General features: G+C 48.6%; 1 protein-coding gene across 3 annotated transcripts in view; it reads left to right on the top strand.

Moving 5' to 3' along the window:
* The window catches only part of GSK3A (glycogen synthase kinase 3 alpha), a 325,630-nt gene that overhangs the window by 73,118 nt on the left and 236,144 nt on the right, over positions 1–16,368 (top strand). For all 3 annotated transcript variants that reach the window (XM_086933047.1, XM_086933045.1, XM_086933046.1), the window contains exons 3-5: positions 10,523–10,606; positions 11,454–11,564; positions 12,588–12,718. In XM_086933047.1, coding sequence (XP_086789173.1) covers positions 10,523–10,606; positions 11,454–11,564; positions 12,588–12,718 — 326 coding nt within the window. The remainder of the gene's footprint in view (positions 1–10,522; positions 10,607–11,453; positions 11,565–12,587; positions 12,719–16,368) is intronic.

Here is a 16,368-nt window from a genome sequence, read left to right as displayed (position 1 = left end):
ACAGGATCACCAGTCACAAAGGCGACAATTGCACGATGGATAGTACAAGCTATGCCAAAAGGGATCCGGTTATAAGACCTACAGCTCACTCCACTAGAAAGAAAGGAGCAGCCATAGCTTTCATGGCTAATGTACCCATCAACACTATTTGTGCTACAGCAGCATGGGCATCACCACACACCTTTACAAAACATTGTGTGGACATACAAATGAGTAAGGAGGCTCAAATTGGACAGAAGGTGCTTCAACAACTGTTTGCAAAGTCTTTCTCTAACCACAGCCCCCCAACCTTGGAGAAGTACAAATATTCCTCCAAGGACCCGTCCTACATTCAGGGATCAGTCATGGCGACTCCATCATTACAGCTACGGCAAGGAGGAGAGCTAACGTGCCAACAACCTCAGGGCCACCCCCGGACAAAGAAAGCAGAAGGATGGACCTGCGGGGAGAAAGGTTGAACGGAATGCCGCAATGCACTGTCGCATGGCAAATTCCAACGCACTGCTCAACAGACACCAGTACCAGATCTTAGACTAACTGGGCCAATTACTGAAACACCTCCCTGAAGAACACCAGCAAAGGGCTACACATCTCATGGAAGAAGGGAATAATGTGGCAAATTCTTGCCTCAAGACTGCTTTGGACGGGGCTGACATGGCCAGCAGACTCATGATGATTGGCATCACGGAAAGAAGGCAAGCCTGGCTCTGGATTTCAGGATTCAAGCCGGAAGTACAACACAGCATCCTGAACACCCCGTTCAACGGAGAGACACTGTTCGGTGCTCCAGTGGATGAGAAGCTCACTCAAATGAAGAAAGATAACGAGACTGCAAGATCCATGGGGGCCTTGCAATTCAGAGGAACAAAGAGGGGCACCCTGTCTTGAAGACCTAACTGGAGGGGAGGAAACCAGCCAGGAACATCGCACTAGGTGTTCCAGCAGTCCCACCAGTCCGACACCCAGACACTACAGGGGCAACAAAAAACAACCCTGGCAGTACCAACAAAGGGCCCAGTCCTTTCGCAGGAAAGGGAATGGATGTGGACAAAATAGAAGAGTGGGTCAACAACCCACCTCTAAGTGACTTTGTTATGCGACAAGGCCCACCCATGCAAAAACTCCCAGGGTGGAGCACGGATACAACAACAAGGGGGTACACGAATTAAACACCTGCGATCATGTAACACCGGTGGGAGGGAGAATAAACCTTTTCTCCCAGGAGTGGAAGAAAATAACCACAGACAAGTGGGTACTCAATCTCGTACAGTTCGGGTACTGCATAGAGTTGGAAAGGAGACCACCAAACAGAAGGCCGAAAATAAGGGCGCCTGCAAGGAAAGAGCTAGAACTACTTCAAAAGGAAGCAAAAGAACTCCTGCAAAAACATGCCATCGAACCAGTACCTTACAAGGAAAGGAACAGGGGAGTGTACTCAATCTACTTCTTGGTACTAAAGGTAGACGAGACAATGAGACCCATCCTGGACCTAAGGTTCCTAAGCAAGTACATAAGTACGCAAAAATTCAAGATGACGTCCCTACAAGAGGTACCCCCTCAATTACAAGGCGGAGACTTCATGGTCACCATAGACCTCAAGGATGCCTACCTGCACATCCCAATGAACAGGGGGCACAAGCATCTACTCAGATTTATCATCAACAAGGACCCCTACCAGTTCATAACCTTTGCGTTTTGACTTAAATTTGCGCCAAGGGTCTTCACAAAGTGCCTCGCAGCAGTCTCTGCACACCTAAGAAGAGAGGGGCTACACGTATACCCTTACCTAGACGACTGGCTAGTAAAAGCAAGTTCATACAAGACGTGCAAGCTGCACGCACAAAGAGTGACAGACACACTGATGGGCCTGGGATTCTCCATCCACTGGGGGAAATCCTCAATGAAACCGGAACAAGTAAAAAATCTTCCTGGGAGCACAGATCGACACCTTACAGAACAAGGTGTTTCCCAGCGAAGATGACGCTAGCGCTACTGAAGGAGACACAACTCTACCAGAAGGGGCGAGCTCTGACAGTGAGTACGGCGAGCAAAATCATGGACATGATGGCGTCATGCATACATCTAGTGCCAAATGTACGCCTGCACATGAGACCTTTCCAAGAATGGCTGCAGGAACAATGGTCACAAGCTACAGGTCGTTGGGAAGATCTAGTGGTTGTAACGCACTCAGTGCAAGAAGAGATAGCATGGTGGAACATGGGAAACATGAGAAGGGGGAAGCCTCTGACACCAACAGTGACCATCACCACAGGCGCATCCCAGAAGGGATGGGGCGCTCGCATGGAAAAGCTCAGTGAGGGGTCTGGACAGCAGCAGATGCGGTAAAACCCATCAACTACCTGGAATTAAAGACAGTCTTCCTCTCAATAAAGGCCTTCCAGACGAAGTTGTACAACCAGAAGAAAGTGTTGATCCAGACAGACAACACAACAGCGATGTTCTACATAAACCAGCAGGGAGGGACACAATCAGCCCCGCTTTCAAAACTAGCACAAGAAATGAGAGATGGGCAATCCCGCTCAAGATAGACCTGCTAGCCATACACCTACCAGGAAAGGACCATGTAGAACCAGACTGGCTCAGCAGACCGATATCTGCATCCCACGAGTGGGAGCTCAATGCAAAGGAAACGGAGAAGCTGTTCGGCAAGTTGGGAACACTGTCAATAGACCTGTTTGCAACACGCCAGAATGCAAAATGCCAAAACTTCACATCCAGGCAACCAGGGGAAGGGTCCCTGGGGAATGCCCTATGGATAAGCTGGTCGAAGACATTTGCTTACGCTTTTCCGCCGATCCCTCTGATACAGAAGTACTCAACAAGTGCAGAACCAGCAACATGATTATGATACTGGTCGCACCGCAGTGGGCTAGGCAGACCTGGTACTCACAGATAATGGAGATGAGAGTGCACCCTACAGATTTGGGAGACGGAAAGACCTACTCTCCATGCAAGACAGAGGTGCTGCACCCAGAGCCAGAGAGCTTCAGCCTAGTAGCATGGCTCCTGAGGACATAGAGTTCGTTCATCTGAAATTACTAGAGAGCACCCTGAGGGTACTACGTGAAGCAAGAAGACCCAGCACACGGAAGTGCTACGTGTCAAAGTGGAAGAGGTTCACACTATGGTGCAGAAAGGAAAAGCTACACAAGAAGATGAAGGACTCAACAGTGCTTAAGTACCTCACGCACCTGCTCGAGGAAAACTTGAGCTCATCCTCACTAAGGGTACACCTGGCGGCGATAGTCGCTTACACAAGAGGAGAAACAGACAAGAGCTTCTTCACATCACAGATAGTAAAGAGATTCCTGGAAGGAGCAAAAAGGATCGCACCACCAAAGAGTGTGCCACCACCGTCATGGAACCTTAATTTAGTCCTGACAGAACTCATGAAGGAGCCTTTTGAACCAATTCTAACGATGAAAACCGCATTCTTAGTGGCAATCGCCTCTCTGCGCAGGGTGAGAGAACTACAGGCGCTAACGCTGCATGAACCCTACATCCAGATACATAATGATAGGGTGGTGATGAGAACGGACCCACACTTAATGCCGAAGGTTGTGTCAAGGTTCCACATCAATCGGACAATACAAATACCAAGTTTCTTCCAGAAACCAGCCACAAGCGCAGAAAGAGCACTGCACACTGTGGACGCCAGAAGGGCAGTCATGCGCTACATAGAGAGAACTAAGGGACACAGTAAAACAAAGGTTTTTTGAGTCCTTTGCAAACCGTTTCATGGGGAAACCAGTAACGAAAGGAACCATTGCACGGTGGATCGCACAAACAATACAGTTGTGCCACAAGCGAGCAGGACAGGAGCTGGCAGAGGGGACACGAGCCCACTCTACCAGGAAGAAAGGAGCCACAATATCTTTCCTGGCTAACACACCCATTCAGGACATATGCCTGGCGGCAACATGGGCTTCAGTTCACACCTTCACGAAACACTACTGTGTGGACATACAAATGAACAAGGACTCATAAGTGGGACAGAAAGTGCTTCAGCACATATTCAACACCCAACGCTCATCTTCCACCCAGCTGCCACAAATATAACAAACCGCTACAGAGTCTATGCACAGCATAGTGAATCCAGAAAGATTCACACTGCAAAACGAATAGTTTCTTCCCAGTCTGTGCAGTTTTGCAGCTTGAAGATCTTTCTGGATTCACTAGCGAACCCACCCACCTCCGCCAGAAAGATGATGCTGGAGACAAAGGTGGTAAAAACAAAGACAAGACGGAAACAGACACCCTGGAGGTCAAAGCGGTGAATCACTTACTTGAACATTGCCATAGATTCGGAAACAGAACACAAAACGAGAAAAAAGAATCCGAAGATGGCGCCCAAGGGTGGGAGCTTCCGTAGGAAGCATGCTGACGTCACAGGAAGGACACCAAAAGGTGGGACGTCGACGCCCACCTGGGCTATGAAAAAAACAACGAAAAAAACCAAAGGAAAAACAAAGAAAAGGCTACGATTCCGGATCCAACCACTAGACTGAGGAATAATGCACAGCATAGTGAATCCAGATAGATCTTCAAGCTGCAAGACTACACCGACAGGTAAGAAACTATTCGTTATTTATTTTTGGAGTTTTCTATAGCGCTGGCCAGACCCAAGGGTATCAGAGCGCTTCACAACAGGATATGTATAAGTCAGACCGCGAATACAATACACCCCACACTGGCATCACTGTGGGTTTGTGATGAGTAGTTTGGTACTAAACACTCCCGTGTTCATTTAAGCCATCTTATTGCTGCAACTAGAGGTGTTTAGTTTTCAGTGCATCTACACTCTATGGCTTCACTAACACGATATTAAGGAATAGACGCCAATATTATAGAGGCATACCTGCTCATGCAGATGTGCCCACATCTGGGATATCGTGCACCCTGCCTTAGGGCTGGTAATGTCTGCTAGAGGGGTGACTAACCTATATCTTAGGCAATGTTAGCTGGCATGGCACACAGGTAGTATGCAATGTCGACTTTGGCATCTGGTCTGCACGAGGCCATGCATGCTGCAGTGGCAGTCTGAATGCCTAGATGAGGGGTCCCTAGGATATCCTTCTGTCCCCATTGTGAGAAGTTGGCCTGATATATGATGTTCACTATTCTAGTGAGCACCTTGCACCAGTCCAAACAACCCTTATGGTGATGGTTGTAAAGTCAACCTTATAGACCAGGTATCCTAGAGGTAGCATGGACAAAGCAGTCTTAGGCTAAACTCAAGAGGGCATGTGATGCCAGCTGTTTTACCATATGCAATCCCTTTAATACCAAATAAAAGGACACCACACAGGATATATATTCAAAATATATATATATGTATTTATTTCTAAAGAAATCCCTTGAACTCTTTATGAGCACAGAAGCACAAGCGCATAATAAGTAACTTAATAGAACATACAAAAGTTGCACAAATATGGATAGACCCGGGTGGCCCGCTAAACCATATACTAAAAAAATGGTACAAGTACCACGTCTCGAACAATGGTAAGGCCTAGGGCCTTGGGAATCGCTGGGGCTACACTGGACTAACAATGGTTAGGGAGCAGGAGGCCCACGGGATGCGTGTGCAGTGTCTAAAGGCACACTTGTGCACACATAGAAGTCAATGGGTGCGTAAAAATAGAAAGTTAAAGGTTTGGGAGTCTTCTGACTGGGCTAGAAGCTAACTACTTGAAACTAGGACAATAGGAGAGTTACTCTTTATAGGAGCACCGCAGTACTCTTGTTACCTAACCCACAGGAAGCTGGTGCATAGGTCCCAAAGTGTGTCTGGTTTCTTCGTGGAGTTCTATGGAGCCTTGGAGAAAAGCTTCTGCTGGCGGCCAGGAGAAAAGAGTCCGGGTGGATCAAAGATTTAGAGGACCTGAAAGCAGAGGGGACAGAGTCTGGGTCACTAGCCAGTGACCAGAAAGGAACCAGGCAATGTCGCGAAGCAATCAGGTGCTGATGGGAAGCTTGTCTCTGCAGCCACGTGGACCAGGAGGTGTCGACGACAACCAGGACTCGGGCACGGACTGTCCCATGAAGGCTCTCGCTGTCGGCGGTGTCGGCTTCAGGAATGGAGTCAACAAGCCTTGGCAAAGGCAACCCACGCAGGATACGATGTAGGCTTCTTACTCAGACCAGCAAGGTCTGAGGGGCTGCTTCTTTTGAGGGAAGCAAGGGCCAGTTGGGAGCAACCAGACAAGCGGTGTAGATTTAAAGGATCGTCGACAAAATGGCCACTAGGCTCCACGCAGAACTCGTGGAGGGTGCAGGGCTGATCTTTGGTGCAGATGCTGCTCGGGGCTGGGGCTTCTCAATCCCCCAATGCACAGCTTCGAGGAGCTGCACAGTTAGCAGGTCGCAGACTTTTCGATGGCCGGTCCCACGTCTCTCTTCGCCTCCACGGGTCTCAGCTTTGCAGGGACTGTGGATGGGGCTGTTGGATGTCTGGGAAGCCGGTTCTTGTCAGGCTCTGGGCTCGGGCTCCGGCGGGAGGCTGCGGCAAAGCAAGTCGTCGATCGCTGGATGGTGCCTGCTTGTGCAGGGTGGTCACTCCATGACCACAAGGGAGATTCTTCAGTCATCTTCTTTCAAAGTAGAGTGATGAAGGTCCAGAGTTTCGTTTCAGAGTTTAAGTCCGGATAATCTAAAGTCTCTAGACTCCGCTCCTACCTATATACCAATCTTAGGGGCTGGATTACCTGCTAGGTCCCTCCTATGGGTGGTACCAGGAAAGGGGGGTGGTTACACCCCATTCCCTTTGTCCAGTTTCGCGCCAGAGCTGGGGCTGGAGTACCCCAGCACGTGTTTAAACTGGCCTATGCATGGGACACCTTGTGTGCCCCAGGCAGTGTCTCAATCCTTTCAGCCCTCCCTGTCCCAATACACAAAGTCCTGTTGGAATTGGTGCTAGCACCTCCCAAGGCAGGAAACCTATTGTCCAAGCCTCCCTCGCTGGAAGGACTCCCAGCAGCAGGAGGTCAGACTTGTCTGTGGCAGCAGCATCCATTTTGTGATGCTGAGGCTCTGGTTAACTTTAACTGTGAATAGTAGGAATAACATGTCTTCTACCTCTAGAAGGGTGGAATGCTACCCTCGTTGCCGGGACTGGCGAGGGGGTAGTATTCCAAATCGTGTGACACCTTACTCGACAGGTTTTTGATAAAGCCAAACCATAGTTAGCATTTAACCGCGAGGTTCATAATGCACTTAAGAGTATATGGTATGGCAATATCCTAGAACAGCTATAAGGACATGGTTCCGAAAGCTGCAGACAGGCTCAGCTCATGCTAGAGCACCATCTCACATAAAACCAAGCACTCTGCCTCCAGGATTGTTAAGGCATGCCATAGGAGTGACTTATAGGTGTATATGTGTCTAGATATAAGGTTAGATATACTATATCTATGCAAGGGGTGATTACACGACCTTGCCCCAGCTGAGTGATCAGCCAGTTGTGTCAATGTGAATGGCCAGCCAGGGGTGGCATAATACATGCTGCAGCCCCTGGTAGGCCTTGGATGCACCTATGCCCTGGGTACCTATAGTACACTGTACAGGACTCATAAGGTGACCCAGTATCCAATTGGTAATGCACCTAAAGTACATTGTAGTGAATTTAGAGAGAGCACAGCTGGGCTGTGGGTCTGATTAGCAGGCCCACAGCCACATTAAGTCGAAAACAAGTGAAGCAAAAAGTGGGGTGACCATAGGAAAGCAGACCCTACTCTCCTACAGCCATGCCCTTGGTTCATTTTACAAGGGGCTTACAGGGGCCTGAAGGGCCTATTGGGAATACTTTAGAGAAGAACCACTTGCACAAGGGACATGTTTGGCAGGGACCCTGTGCACTACTATCAAAACCACATCGATGTCAGGGCGCAAAGTGGGGGGCTCCCTATGTCAAAAGAGGCACTTTCAAATATCCTACCTTGACTCCTTTATCTATTCCAGGGTCTTCCGATCCCAGTGGACAGGGAATTATTCACTGACTTTAAAAAAGCGATCACAAAATTTATATGGCAGGAGCAAAGAGCCAGACTCTTATACAGCGTTTTGACTAGACCACGTACAGCAGGGGGGGCTGGCCCTCCCGGACTTCAAGGGTTGTTACCAAGTGGCACAGCTCTGCGTAATAACAGAATGGTCTCTGAGTCTGATAAACACTGTCTCCATATGGATCGCCAGATAGTGGGCAGGACCATCTGGGACCTCTTATGGTTAAAGAAGCACCATAGGTCCCCAAACTCGTACATCAGCACCCCCACGGCCACCACTCTGCGAGTATGGGACCTTCTCACTACTAAATGTAATGTAAATTGTAAATTTATACTTGTATAGCGCACTACTCACCCGCAAGGGTCTCAAGGCACTTGTACGAATACCGCTGTGGAACCCATCCTGGCTTTCCCTGTGAGGCGTCCACTCCTGGGCACCCCCAGGGTGGAGGCCAGGCATCCTTAGCGTTGTGGGGGCCGTTGTGGAGATTAAGCAAGCTATTGCCCAGAGTTGCAGAGTGGGACTCTATGATTGGAATAGGCACCGAGGCGAGAATTATCAGGTCCGTGGAATTTTGAGCCCAAGACCCGCCGAGGCGGGGAATTGAACCCTGGTCCCGGGCTAGAACTCTGCATCAGGGTCTGCCGCCCTAACCATTAAGCCACACTTCTCCACCGACATTCTCTGACGACATTCCCCTCACACTACACCCCCATACCTCTCAATCCGGACTTCCCCACTGCAATGCAGGATGGGCCCTTTGACGCAGTGGAGACTGGGGGGTTGCCTCATGCTCTTCCACCTCTATAATAAAGGGGATCTCCTGACATTCGCGGAAAGTGTTAAATCTTTCCACCTACAGCTCTAAGAGCTTCCACTACACAACTCAAACACTGGGTGCAGCAAAACTCGAGTGGCTGGCCAGGGACATGCTCCCAATTGAGAAATTCGCCTAATCTGGGGCTTCCACCAAGGGTTCTGTCTCCTTTCTCTACTCCCTCATCAGGGCAATGAGCCCACAGTCGCTCCAGAGGCACAGGATTTTTTGGGAATCCACTATAGCTAGACCGGTGGAGGAGAAGCAATGGAGCAGTTAATACCATGACATTGCCAAACCCAACCGTTCCATGCACCTACGAGAGGTACACTATAAAATAATGTACGATTTGGTACTTGTACCCCCAGAAACTTCATAAAATATTCCCTAACACTTCGGACAGATGCTGGAGGGGTTGTGGATTATTGGAAGACTTCAGAAACATATGGTGGGATTGCCCCTCGGTCAAGCTGTTCTGGAATGAAATCCTTGCGCAGATAAAACAGATACTAGGGTACCCATGGGACTTCGAGATCCCCAATTGAAGAAACAAACGTCAGATGACCACGCCATCATGTGGCTGTGTTTGGGTGCTGCCAAGATGGTGATGGCAGCAGCCTGGAAAAAGCCTGATGCCCTGTCACACTAGGTTATGGGTCGCTGAAGCTCTTGATGGATATCACTGAGGGTACAAGAAAGGGTTTTGAATAAATTTGCCACTATTGGTGGAATACTTGTCAGAAGGGTTACCCCTATTTGCATGCAGTCCTAGACTCCGCACACTCCACCTATTCCACATTTAAACACAGTAAGAGCCCAGCAGGGAAACTACCTTGGGGGTGGGTGTGGGGGGAGGGGGCTCCCTCTCCAGCCTCCAAAGACTACTGTACCGACAGACAGCCACCATGATACACATGTTTAGTTTATTATTAATTTTTCTGTTTTTTTCCTTTGTACTTACGCATGTGTCTACTTTCCATTTCTGGATTTTCTTCTAGTCCTTTTCTAATGCCTAGCTTCGGGCTCACAGGGTGGACACGACATTCCATTCTACATGAGCAGAGGTTTCGTAACACAGCAATTGCATAAAGGAAATAGGCGCTCTCGAAGGTTGAGATTGGGACCTGGAGGCACAGTCATTTAAATCGCTAAGTCCTCGTTAACAAGATGTGTTAACCTGATAGCTGTCTGTAACACTTGACCAGTTTGCCTCAATGGATATGTCAGACATGTTTTCTTGTATTGCAATAAACTTCAATAAAAGGGTTTTGAAGGGGAAAAAAAGGCACTTACTCACAGGTGCTTTGTTCTTTTTGTCGTCTTTCTACCTAAAACTTAAATTTATTTCTCAGCTTCCCATAATTGGATTTTTGTCCTTCTGTTTTCTAATTCAGTATGGGGATTTTTGTTTTGCCTTTGGGGTTATTGTTTTGGTAGCGCATACATACCTTATACGTTGCCCTTCGTTAAGACCATCTGCTCTGTGCCATAGCTACCAGGGGATCAAGATCAGGTTAAATTAGTGACTTTAAGGGTTCACCCTGACGAGGGTTGTGATTATTTCTTGAAGTGGACAATCTCTCACCACAAATCAACCAGTTTCTTACACAAAGCACAACATGCTGCCTCTGCAGCTAAGTGTTCAGGGGATATAATTTTTCTTTTGCTTGTTTTTGTCATCAGAACAGAGAACTGCAAATCATGAGGAAACTGGACCACTGTAATATTGTTCGACTACGGTACTTCTTCTACTCTAGTGGTGAGAAGGTAAGTCCTGCCTCAGGGCAGACCCACTGTTACACCCATTTTGATTCACCCCGTCTACTTCCACTACCTCCCTTCTCCCACTTGCTCTTCTGATGCATTTGTCACTGCTCATGCTTCCACCCCTCCTGCCCTCACCCCTTCCTCCCTTTGCCATTTCTACCTCCACTTATTTTGCTGCAGTTTTTCACCCAGTTCTTCCTCGTTTGTTCACTCTGCTTCTGACACACCAATTCCTCGTCTTCTTCCTATGCTTATGTCAGTCATGTTCTGTGCTCTCCACAGCAGTTATGCTTTTCTCAAAATACAAGCACTGTTGTGAAGATTCCCTCACCCCCCAACAACTACTGACTCCTAAGCTTAGTAGTGCAGATGTAGGTTTGTTACTAGATTGGGCTCCAAGGCTCTTTCACAGATCTCTTTGGGCACAGGTTAGTCTAATACCTTATCCCACTGATTGCTGCTGTAAACTATCTTGGGGCTTTCCTTGTTTTCTCCTCTTGGATGAGGCTACACTGTGCTGCCCAGTGTAACGTGTTACATCAGCCTAGAATCTCACTTTTGCTGCTTGCCAGTGCTAATCCTGTGTAACGTTCTTCTCTCACCTATCTGCCAAGATGATGCTAGGCTCGTTTCCTTTGTCCACTAGAACTAAAGATGTCATATCTCCTCTGATTTTTGCTTCTCTCTGCTCCTGTTTTTGCTTCTGTTTCCCCTTCTCACAACTCTGCTTTTCCCAGATCTAATTTGTTTCTCTCTACACTCTCCCACAAGCACATTGTTTTTCTCCTTTGGCCTCCACGTACTGCTGTTTTCAGTCTTATCACATATTGTGTATGCTTCTTTGCAGAAGGACGAAGTTTATCTGAACCTGGTGCTGGATTTCGTGCCAGAGACAGTGTATCGGGTGGCACGGCATTTTACCAAAGCAAAGACCACCATTCCTGTGGTTTATGTGAAGGTGTGTTTGTTGGGGCAAAGGGGGTGTTTGTGTGTGTTTTTTTTACACACTGCTGAGCTCTAATCCCATTTACTGGCATCCAGGACTCCTATTACAGAGTAAGCATCAGTTTCCACCAACATAGATGCAGAGCTTTCCTTTAAATATGTCACTGTTCCAGGCAAAGGCATTTGACTGCATAACAACTACTCAGGTTGAACATCCGCAATCTCTGCCTGACTTGGACTATGCATTTGTCAAAGTGTGTGTGTCTCTATATTCAAAAGGTTTTAAAAGCAGGGTTATTATGCATTACTGACAGGACAAAGGCGTTTATTTTTCATTTGTTCGCTGAGAGGACTAGGAAGGGGTTGCTCTTATTAGTAAGAACTTTGCCTGCATTGATCCACAGCATAACTTTAATTTCTCCCAGAAGGTTCTCTGCTGCAAACAGGTGTGTAATGTTAGAGGTAGGAGCTGGTCCCTCTGCTTTTCCCGCTGGCTCTGTGCACAGCGGTAAGACCTTTGTTTCACTGACTTCTACTTGATATTTTTGATATCTAGTTAAGTGACAGAGTTTCTCAGTTGGAGATCAGACGATCACTTTTTTCATTTGTAGCTTTCTCACTAACTTTTTTTTCCTATTGCTGGATGTAGAGGAAGTACAGTCTAGGTTGGTGATGGTGATTTTAACCCACAGAAGTCCATTGAAAGTAACTGATTAAGCATCACTGACGTTTGATTACGTGTGATTCTTTTGCAACTTTTTATGGCTTGTTTTTGTCATGTTGGTTGGATAGGTATGAAGGGATTGTTTAGTACAACAGTATGTCAACTACATCGGAGTGCATGGTTCCTGCAGACTTTGCGAGTGGTCATTGTAGCTTTTTTCATTGCTTTCTAAAGCACTAGACTCAAGCTTGGTATTCTTTTTCCAGTCACGTTACTGTATCCTGTGAAGATTCCTGATTAGATGATAGCTGCTGAATGTATATTTGCCATGCAATTCAAGCCTTGCTTGATTCTAGTCTTTACTCTCTGCAGGTTTACATGTACCAGCTCTTCCGCAGCTTAGCTTACATCCATTCCCAGGGCGTCTGCCATAGAGACATCAAACCACAGAACCTGCTAGTAGATCCCGACACGGCTGTGCTCAAGCTCTGTGACTTTGGCAGGTGAGTGATTTCTCCGGTAGCTCTTCCTTCGGGTACCCCAATGTAAGGATCATGAGTTTGGGGGAGAGGGGTTGACCTGGTTCCGGTAACGAAGAGCTCCAAATGGTGAATACAGCGGGATCAAAACTCTTCAAGGTCATTTACAGGTTACAGACTAAAAAGGCGCGTCCAATAATTAAAAGCAGCAATACTTCGGATGCAGCAAAAGGTATAGAGTTCCAGTGACCGTTTAGTGCCTCATAACTACTTGCAATCCTGTGCGAACTGTAACTCCGTGGAGAGATTGTTGGTTTCTCCATGGTAGGGAAAAAGTTTGATTGGATCAACATTATTCATATTACATGATTTTAGTTAGGGGAGAGAAAATGGGCCCCTCTGGCCCTCAGGGGCCCCTAAACAATGGGGGGAGCCCACAGGCGCAGAAAAGTAATTAGGCCAAACTTTGCATCTGCCCGCGCTGGTGCGGTGCAGCTGAGGATCACCACAAAATGCAGGCACGGGCACTTCTAGCCCTCTGGACCGCTCTGAGGCCTTTCACCACCAATGTGGCCCCTGTGGGAGCACCCAGGCTAAACCAGGCAGGATCAGGGCAAACGATGGGGGGAGCGGCCTGCCCTCTGGCAAGGCCGCTGAAGGAACAAGAAACGACAATGGGGGCGGGCACTGATCGGGTGCTTCGCTATGAGCCCCCTCCCAACCGGCATCACTGACCGGGCAGGACTCCTCGCTGGCAGGCTTCGGCGAGGCTCTCTTCACACGCGGGGCTTCCCTTGCTCATGGGAGCCCCGCGCTGGCATCAGCGGCCCTGGCCGCCACTTCTCTCCTCACTGGGCTGCTGGGGTGATTTTCCCAGGCTGCCGGGCGTGCGTGGGACTTCCTCCTCGAAACCGAAAGTCCCGCCCGCCGTCAGGCACCTGGTGGCCTGACTTCCGATTTCGCCATGGGCTGCGGCGGTGATCGCTTCTCTGGGGGCAAAACGAGGGGAAGGCTCCCTCTGGATAAAAAATATAGTGAGAGGGGTGGGCACCCGCTAGGGCTCCGATAAGTGGGGTGGGCACCCGCTCAAATTCACATAGAATTACGGGCAAAGTCGCGGGGTAGGCACCAGCGAATGTTTAAATCAACATACAACCATAATGCAAGGTTAGCACCTGCTTGAAAAATATTAAAATAAGCGGGGTGGGCACCCGCAAGACATGAAATGAGGGGTAAATCCCTACGAGGGGGATTTACTCAGCCCGGGCCGCAGCGCCATGCTGCTCAGCCACCAGGCTCTCCCTCGCTGGGGGAACACCCCAGGCATACAGTAGAGTGCTCGCAGGGTGCTAGGGCAGCCTACAAAGTCATAATACTAGCAAAAAGGAGGCAATAAAGATCCAAGAAGTCCTGGGCATCTGGGAGGGCAGTGTAGGGCCCAGGAGCCAGCACACAGGGCGCTCCAGCAAGGAGACAGCGCCAAAGGCGTTCCCTCCTGGGCCCCACCAGCAGCAAGCCCCCCTCTGTCTGGATTCAAAAGTAGAAGGGCCTCCAAGAAGTCCTCCAGGCTTCCAGGGGCAGGGCAGGGCCCAGGGGCCTGCACACAGGGCATCCAGCAGGGAGGTAGCCCCCATGGCGGTCACTCCTGGGCCCCACCAGCAGCACGCCCCTGGTAGATTCAAGTAGCAAAGTCAAGAAATTTCCCAAGGGGTCACTGCCCCTTTTTTATGCACCAAATCCTTTGTTGTCAAAGGTGCAGGGAAAGGCCGAACCAGATGCAACTGGTTCTTGAGCACTTTGTTTTGCTCAGCCCCTCTGCCTATTCACAGGATGGGTCAGGGACATCAGACACACCACAGGGGGTGGAGCCAGCATTGTGGCGGGAAGGCCCAGCCCTATTCAAGTCCCAGGTGCACCCCTCCCTCCCAACAACATGCATATCTCCATTCACCACCTGGGCTGACCCATCCTGACTCCTGGAGCCAGGCACACCAGCCAGCTCCAGCCAATCACAAGCCAGACAGTCAATTCACATTCACTGCACAGACATGCCAACTTCTAGAAGTGGCACTTCCACACTAGACACCATAAATCCAAACACATAATCGCGCAGCATTTAATCACACAAGTCTGCACATACCAAACTTGACCCTGCACTCCCCACACATCAGGAACTACCATGGCCACACATATCCCTCATGCATTCCTATGGGAGGGCAGACCAATCTCACGCACGCACTCAGTTTCAAAGTGCGCAAAGACCAGAAATCACTATAATTATGTAATATTTAAAGGCAAAAAGTTCAGGGGTGAACCTGCCAGAAGGGCCAAGTCCAACAGTGACTCTTTGGGCTTCCTGTATCACGGGACTGTTGGTGCAACAGAACTATAATTTGCAGGTGAACCAGGGCTATGCTTTCGCACGACGTGCGAGTTTTAGGGAATGTCGGATTGGAACTCTGTCCATAGCAGCGGCCCTCTTTCATTTTTTGTTTGTCGTCATTGATAGATATGTTGGTTATAGAGCTGATAATGGGACTGTGCGATTTGGCCTGCCTTCTAGCGTTCTTGAAGAATTGTTGGAGGAGTGGGACCCCCTTTTTAGGTCGAGCCTAGCGCAGTACATAAGCGCTGCTCTATGGGAGGCTTTGTGTAATTACTCAAAACTTCTCCTTGTGGGTCTGACTTCTCCCACACATCGGATTGGCTTTTGCGGGTCTTTCACTAATGAAATCATGCAATGGCTAAAGGCGGGTGCATGTCCCACATCTTTTTGTAATGTTCACTACCACAACGTTTTTGCTCTCAGGAGCGAGCAGCAGTGTGCAGGGCGGCAGCTGCATTCCTGTGCCCACCCACCACCACTCTTGCGCGGCTTGCTTTCATTAGCAGCCTGTGCTCCATGTTTGCACCCCCTCCCACTCTTCTTTATTTGTAGCTCCGCTTCAGCTCAACATCTGTGATCCTGGGCAAATCACTTAATTTCCCTGTGCCTGTCTTCCTCTGAAAAAATGGACGTGACCTGGTGTAATAGAACTGGAACTGGAACTTATGTAAACCACTCGGATCACGTCGGGCAGAGTTAGCCCTATATAAAAACTTCAAAAACAAATAGCTGCAAGCGCATTCTGATTCAGGGTGAAGTCTTTTGAAAGCCAAAATACACCTTTACGAGGCGCTGAAATGTCAGTGATATAAAAGTGTCACACTTTTTTTTAAATTTTTTTAACGACTTTATTGAGAAGTTGACGAGATTACAGGACACAGTTGACGAGATTACAGGACACCAGCAAAATCTTTACAATAAAGTGAATCTCCTCAAAACGAGCGTGTGACAATCCGGTGCAACTTATGTCTGTTGTTGGTTTGTAAGTAGAATGTGATGTCAGTAGGAGTCAGCTGCCCCTAGCCCACCAGGAAATATATCACCAACATACACACTACACACATACATCCCACTAACACGCATACATCCCACTAACACACTTCATATCACAACTCCGAACTACATTCTACACTATGCCACTGCCCCAACGTCACTACACTAAGCACAACTTTGCACACAAACTTTATAGTACTGAACACAGCAGCTACATTATACCTTAACCGCGCAGCAAATTCTGCCACACTGCAAGGGGGTGGGGCTGGGCGTGCGCTCTGGTACCCAGGACGAT

The sequence above is a fragment of the Lissotriton vulgaris genome, chromosome 7 (assembly GCF_964263255.1).
Source record: "Lissotriton vulgaris chromosome 7, aLisVul1.2, whole genome shotgun sequence".
Taxonomy (NCBI): Eukaryota; Metazoa; Chordata; class Amphibia; order Caudata; family Salamandridae; genus Lissotriton; species Lissotriton vulgaris.
The sequence above is the reverse complement of the archived record's forward strand: the minus strand, read 5'-3'. Positions and strand labels throughout refer to the sequence as shown.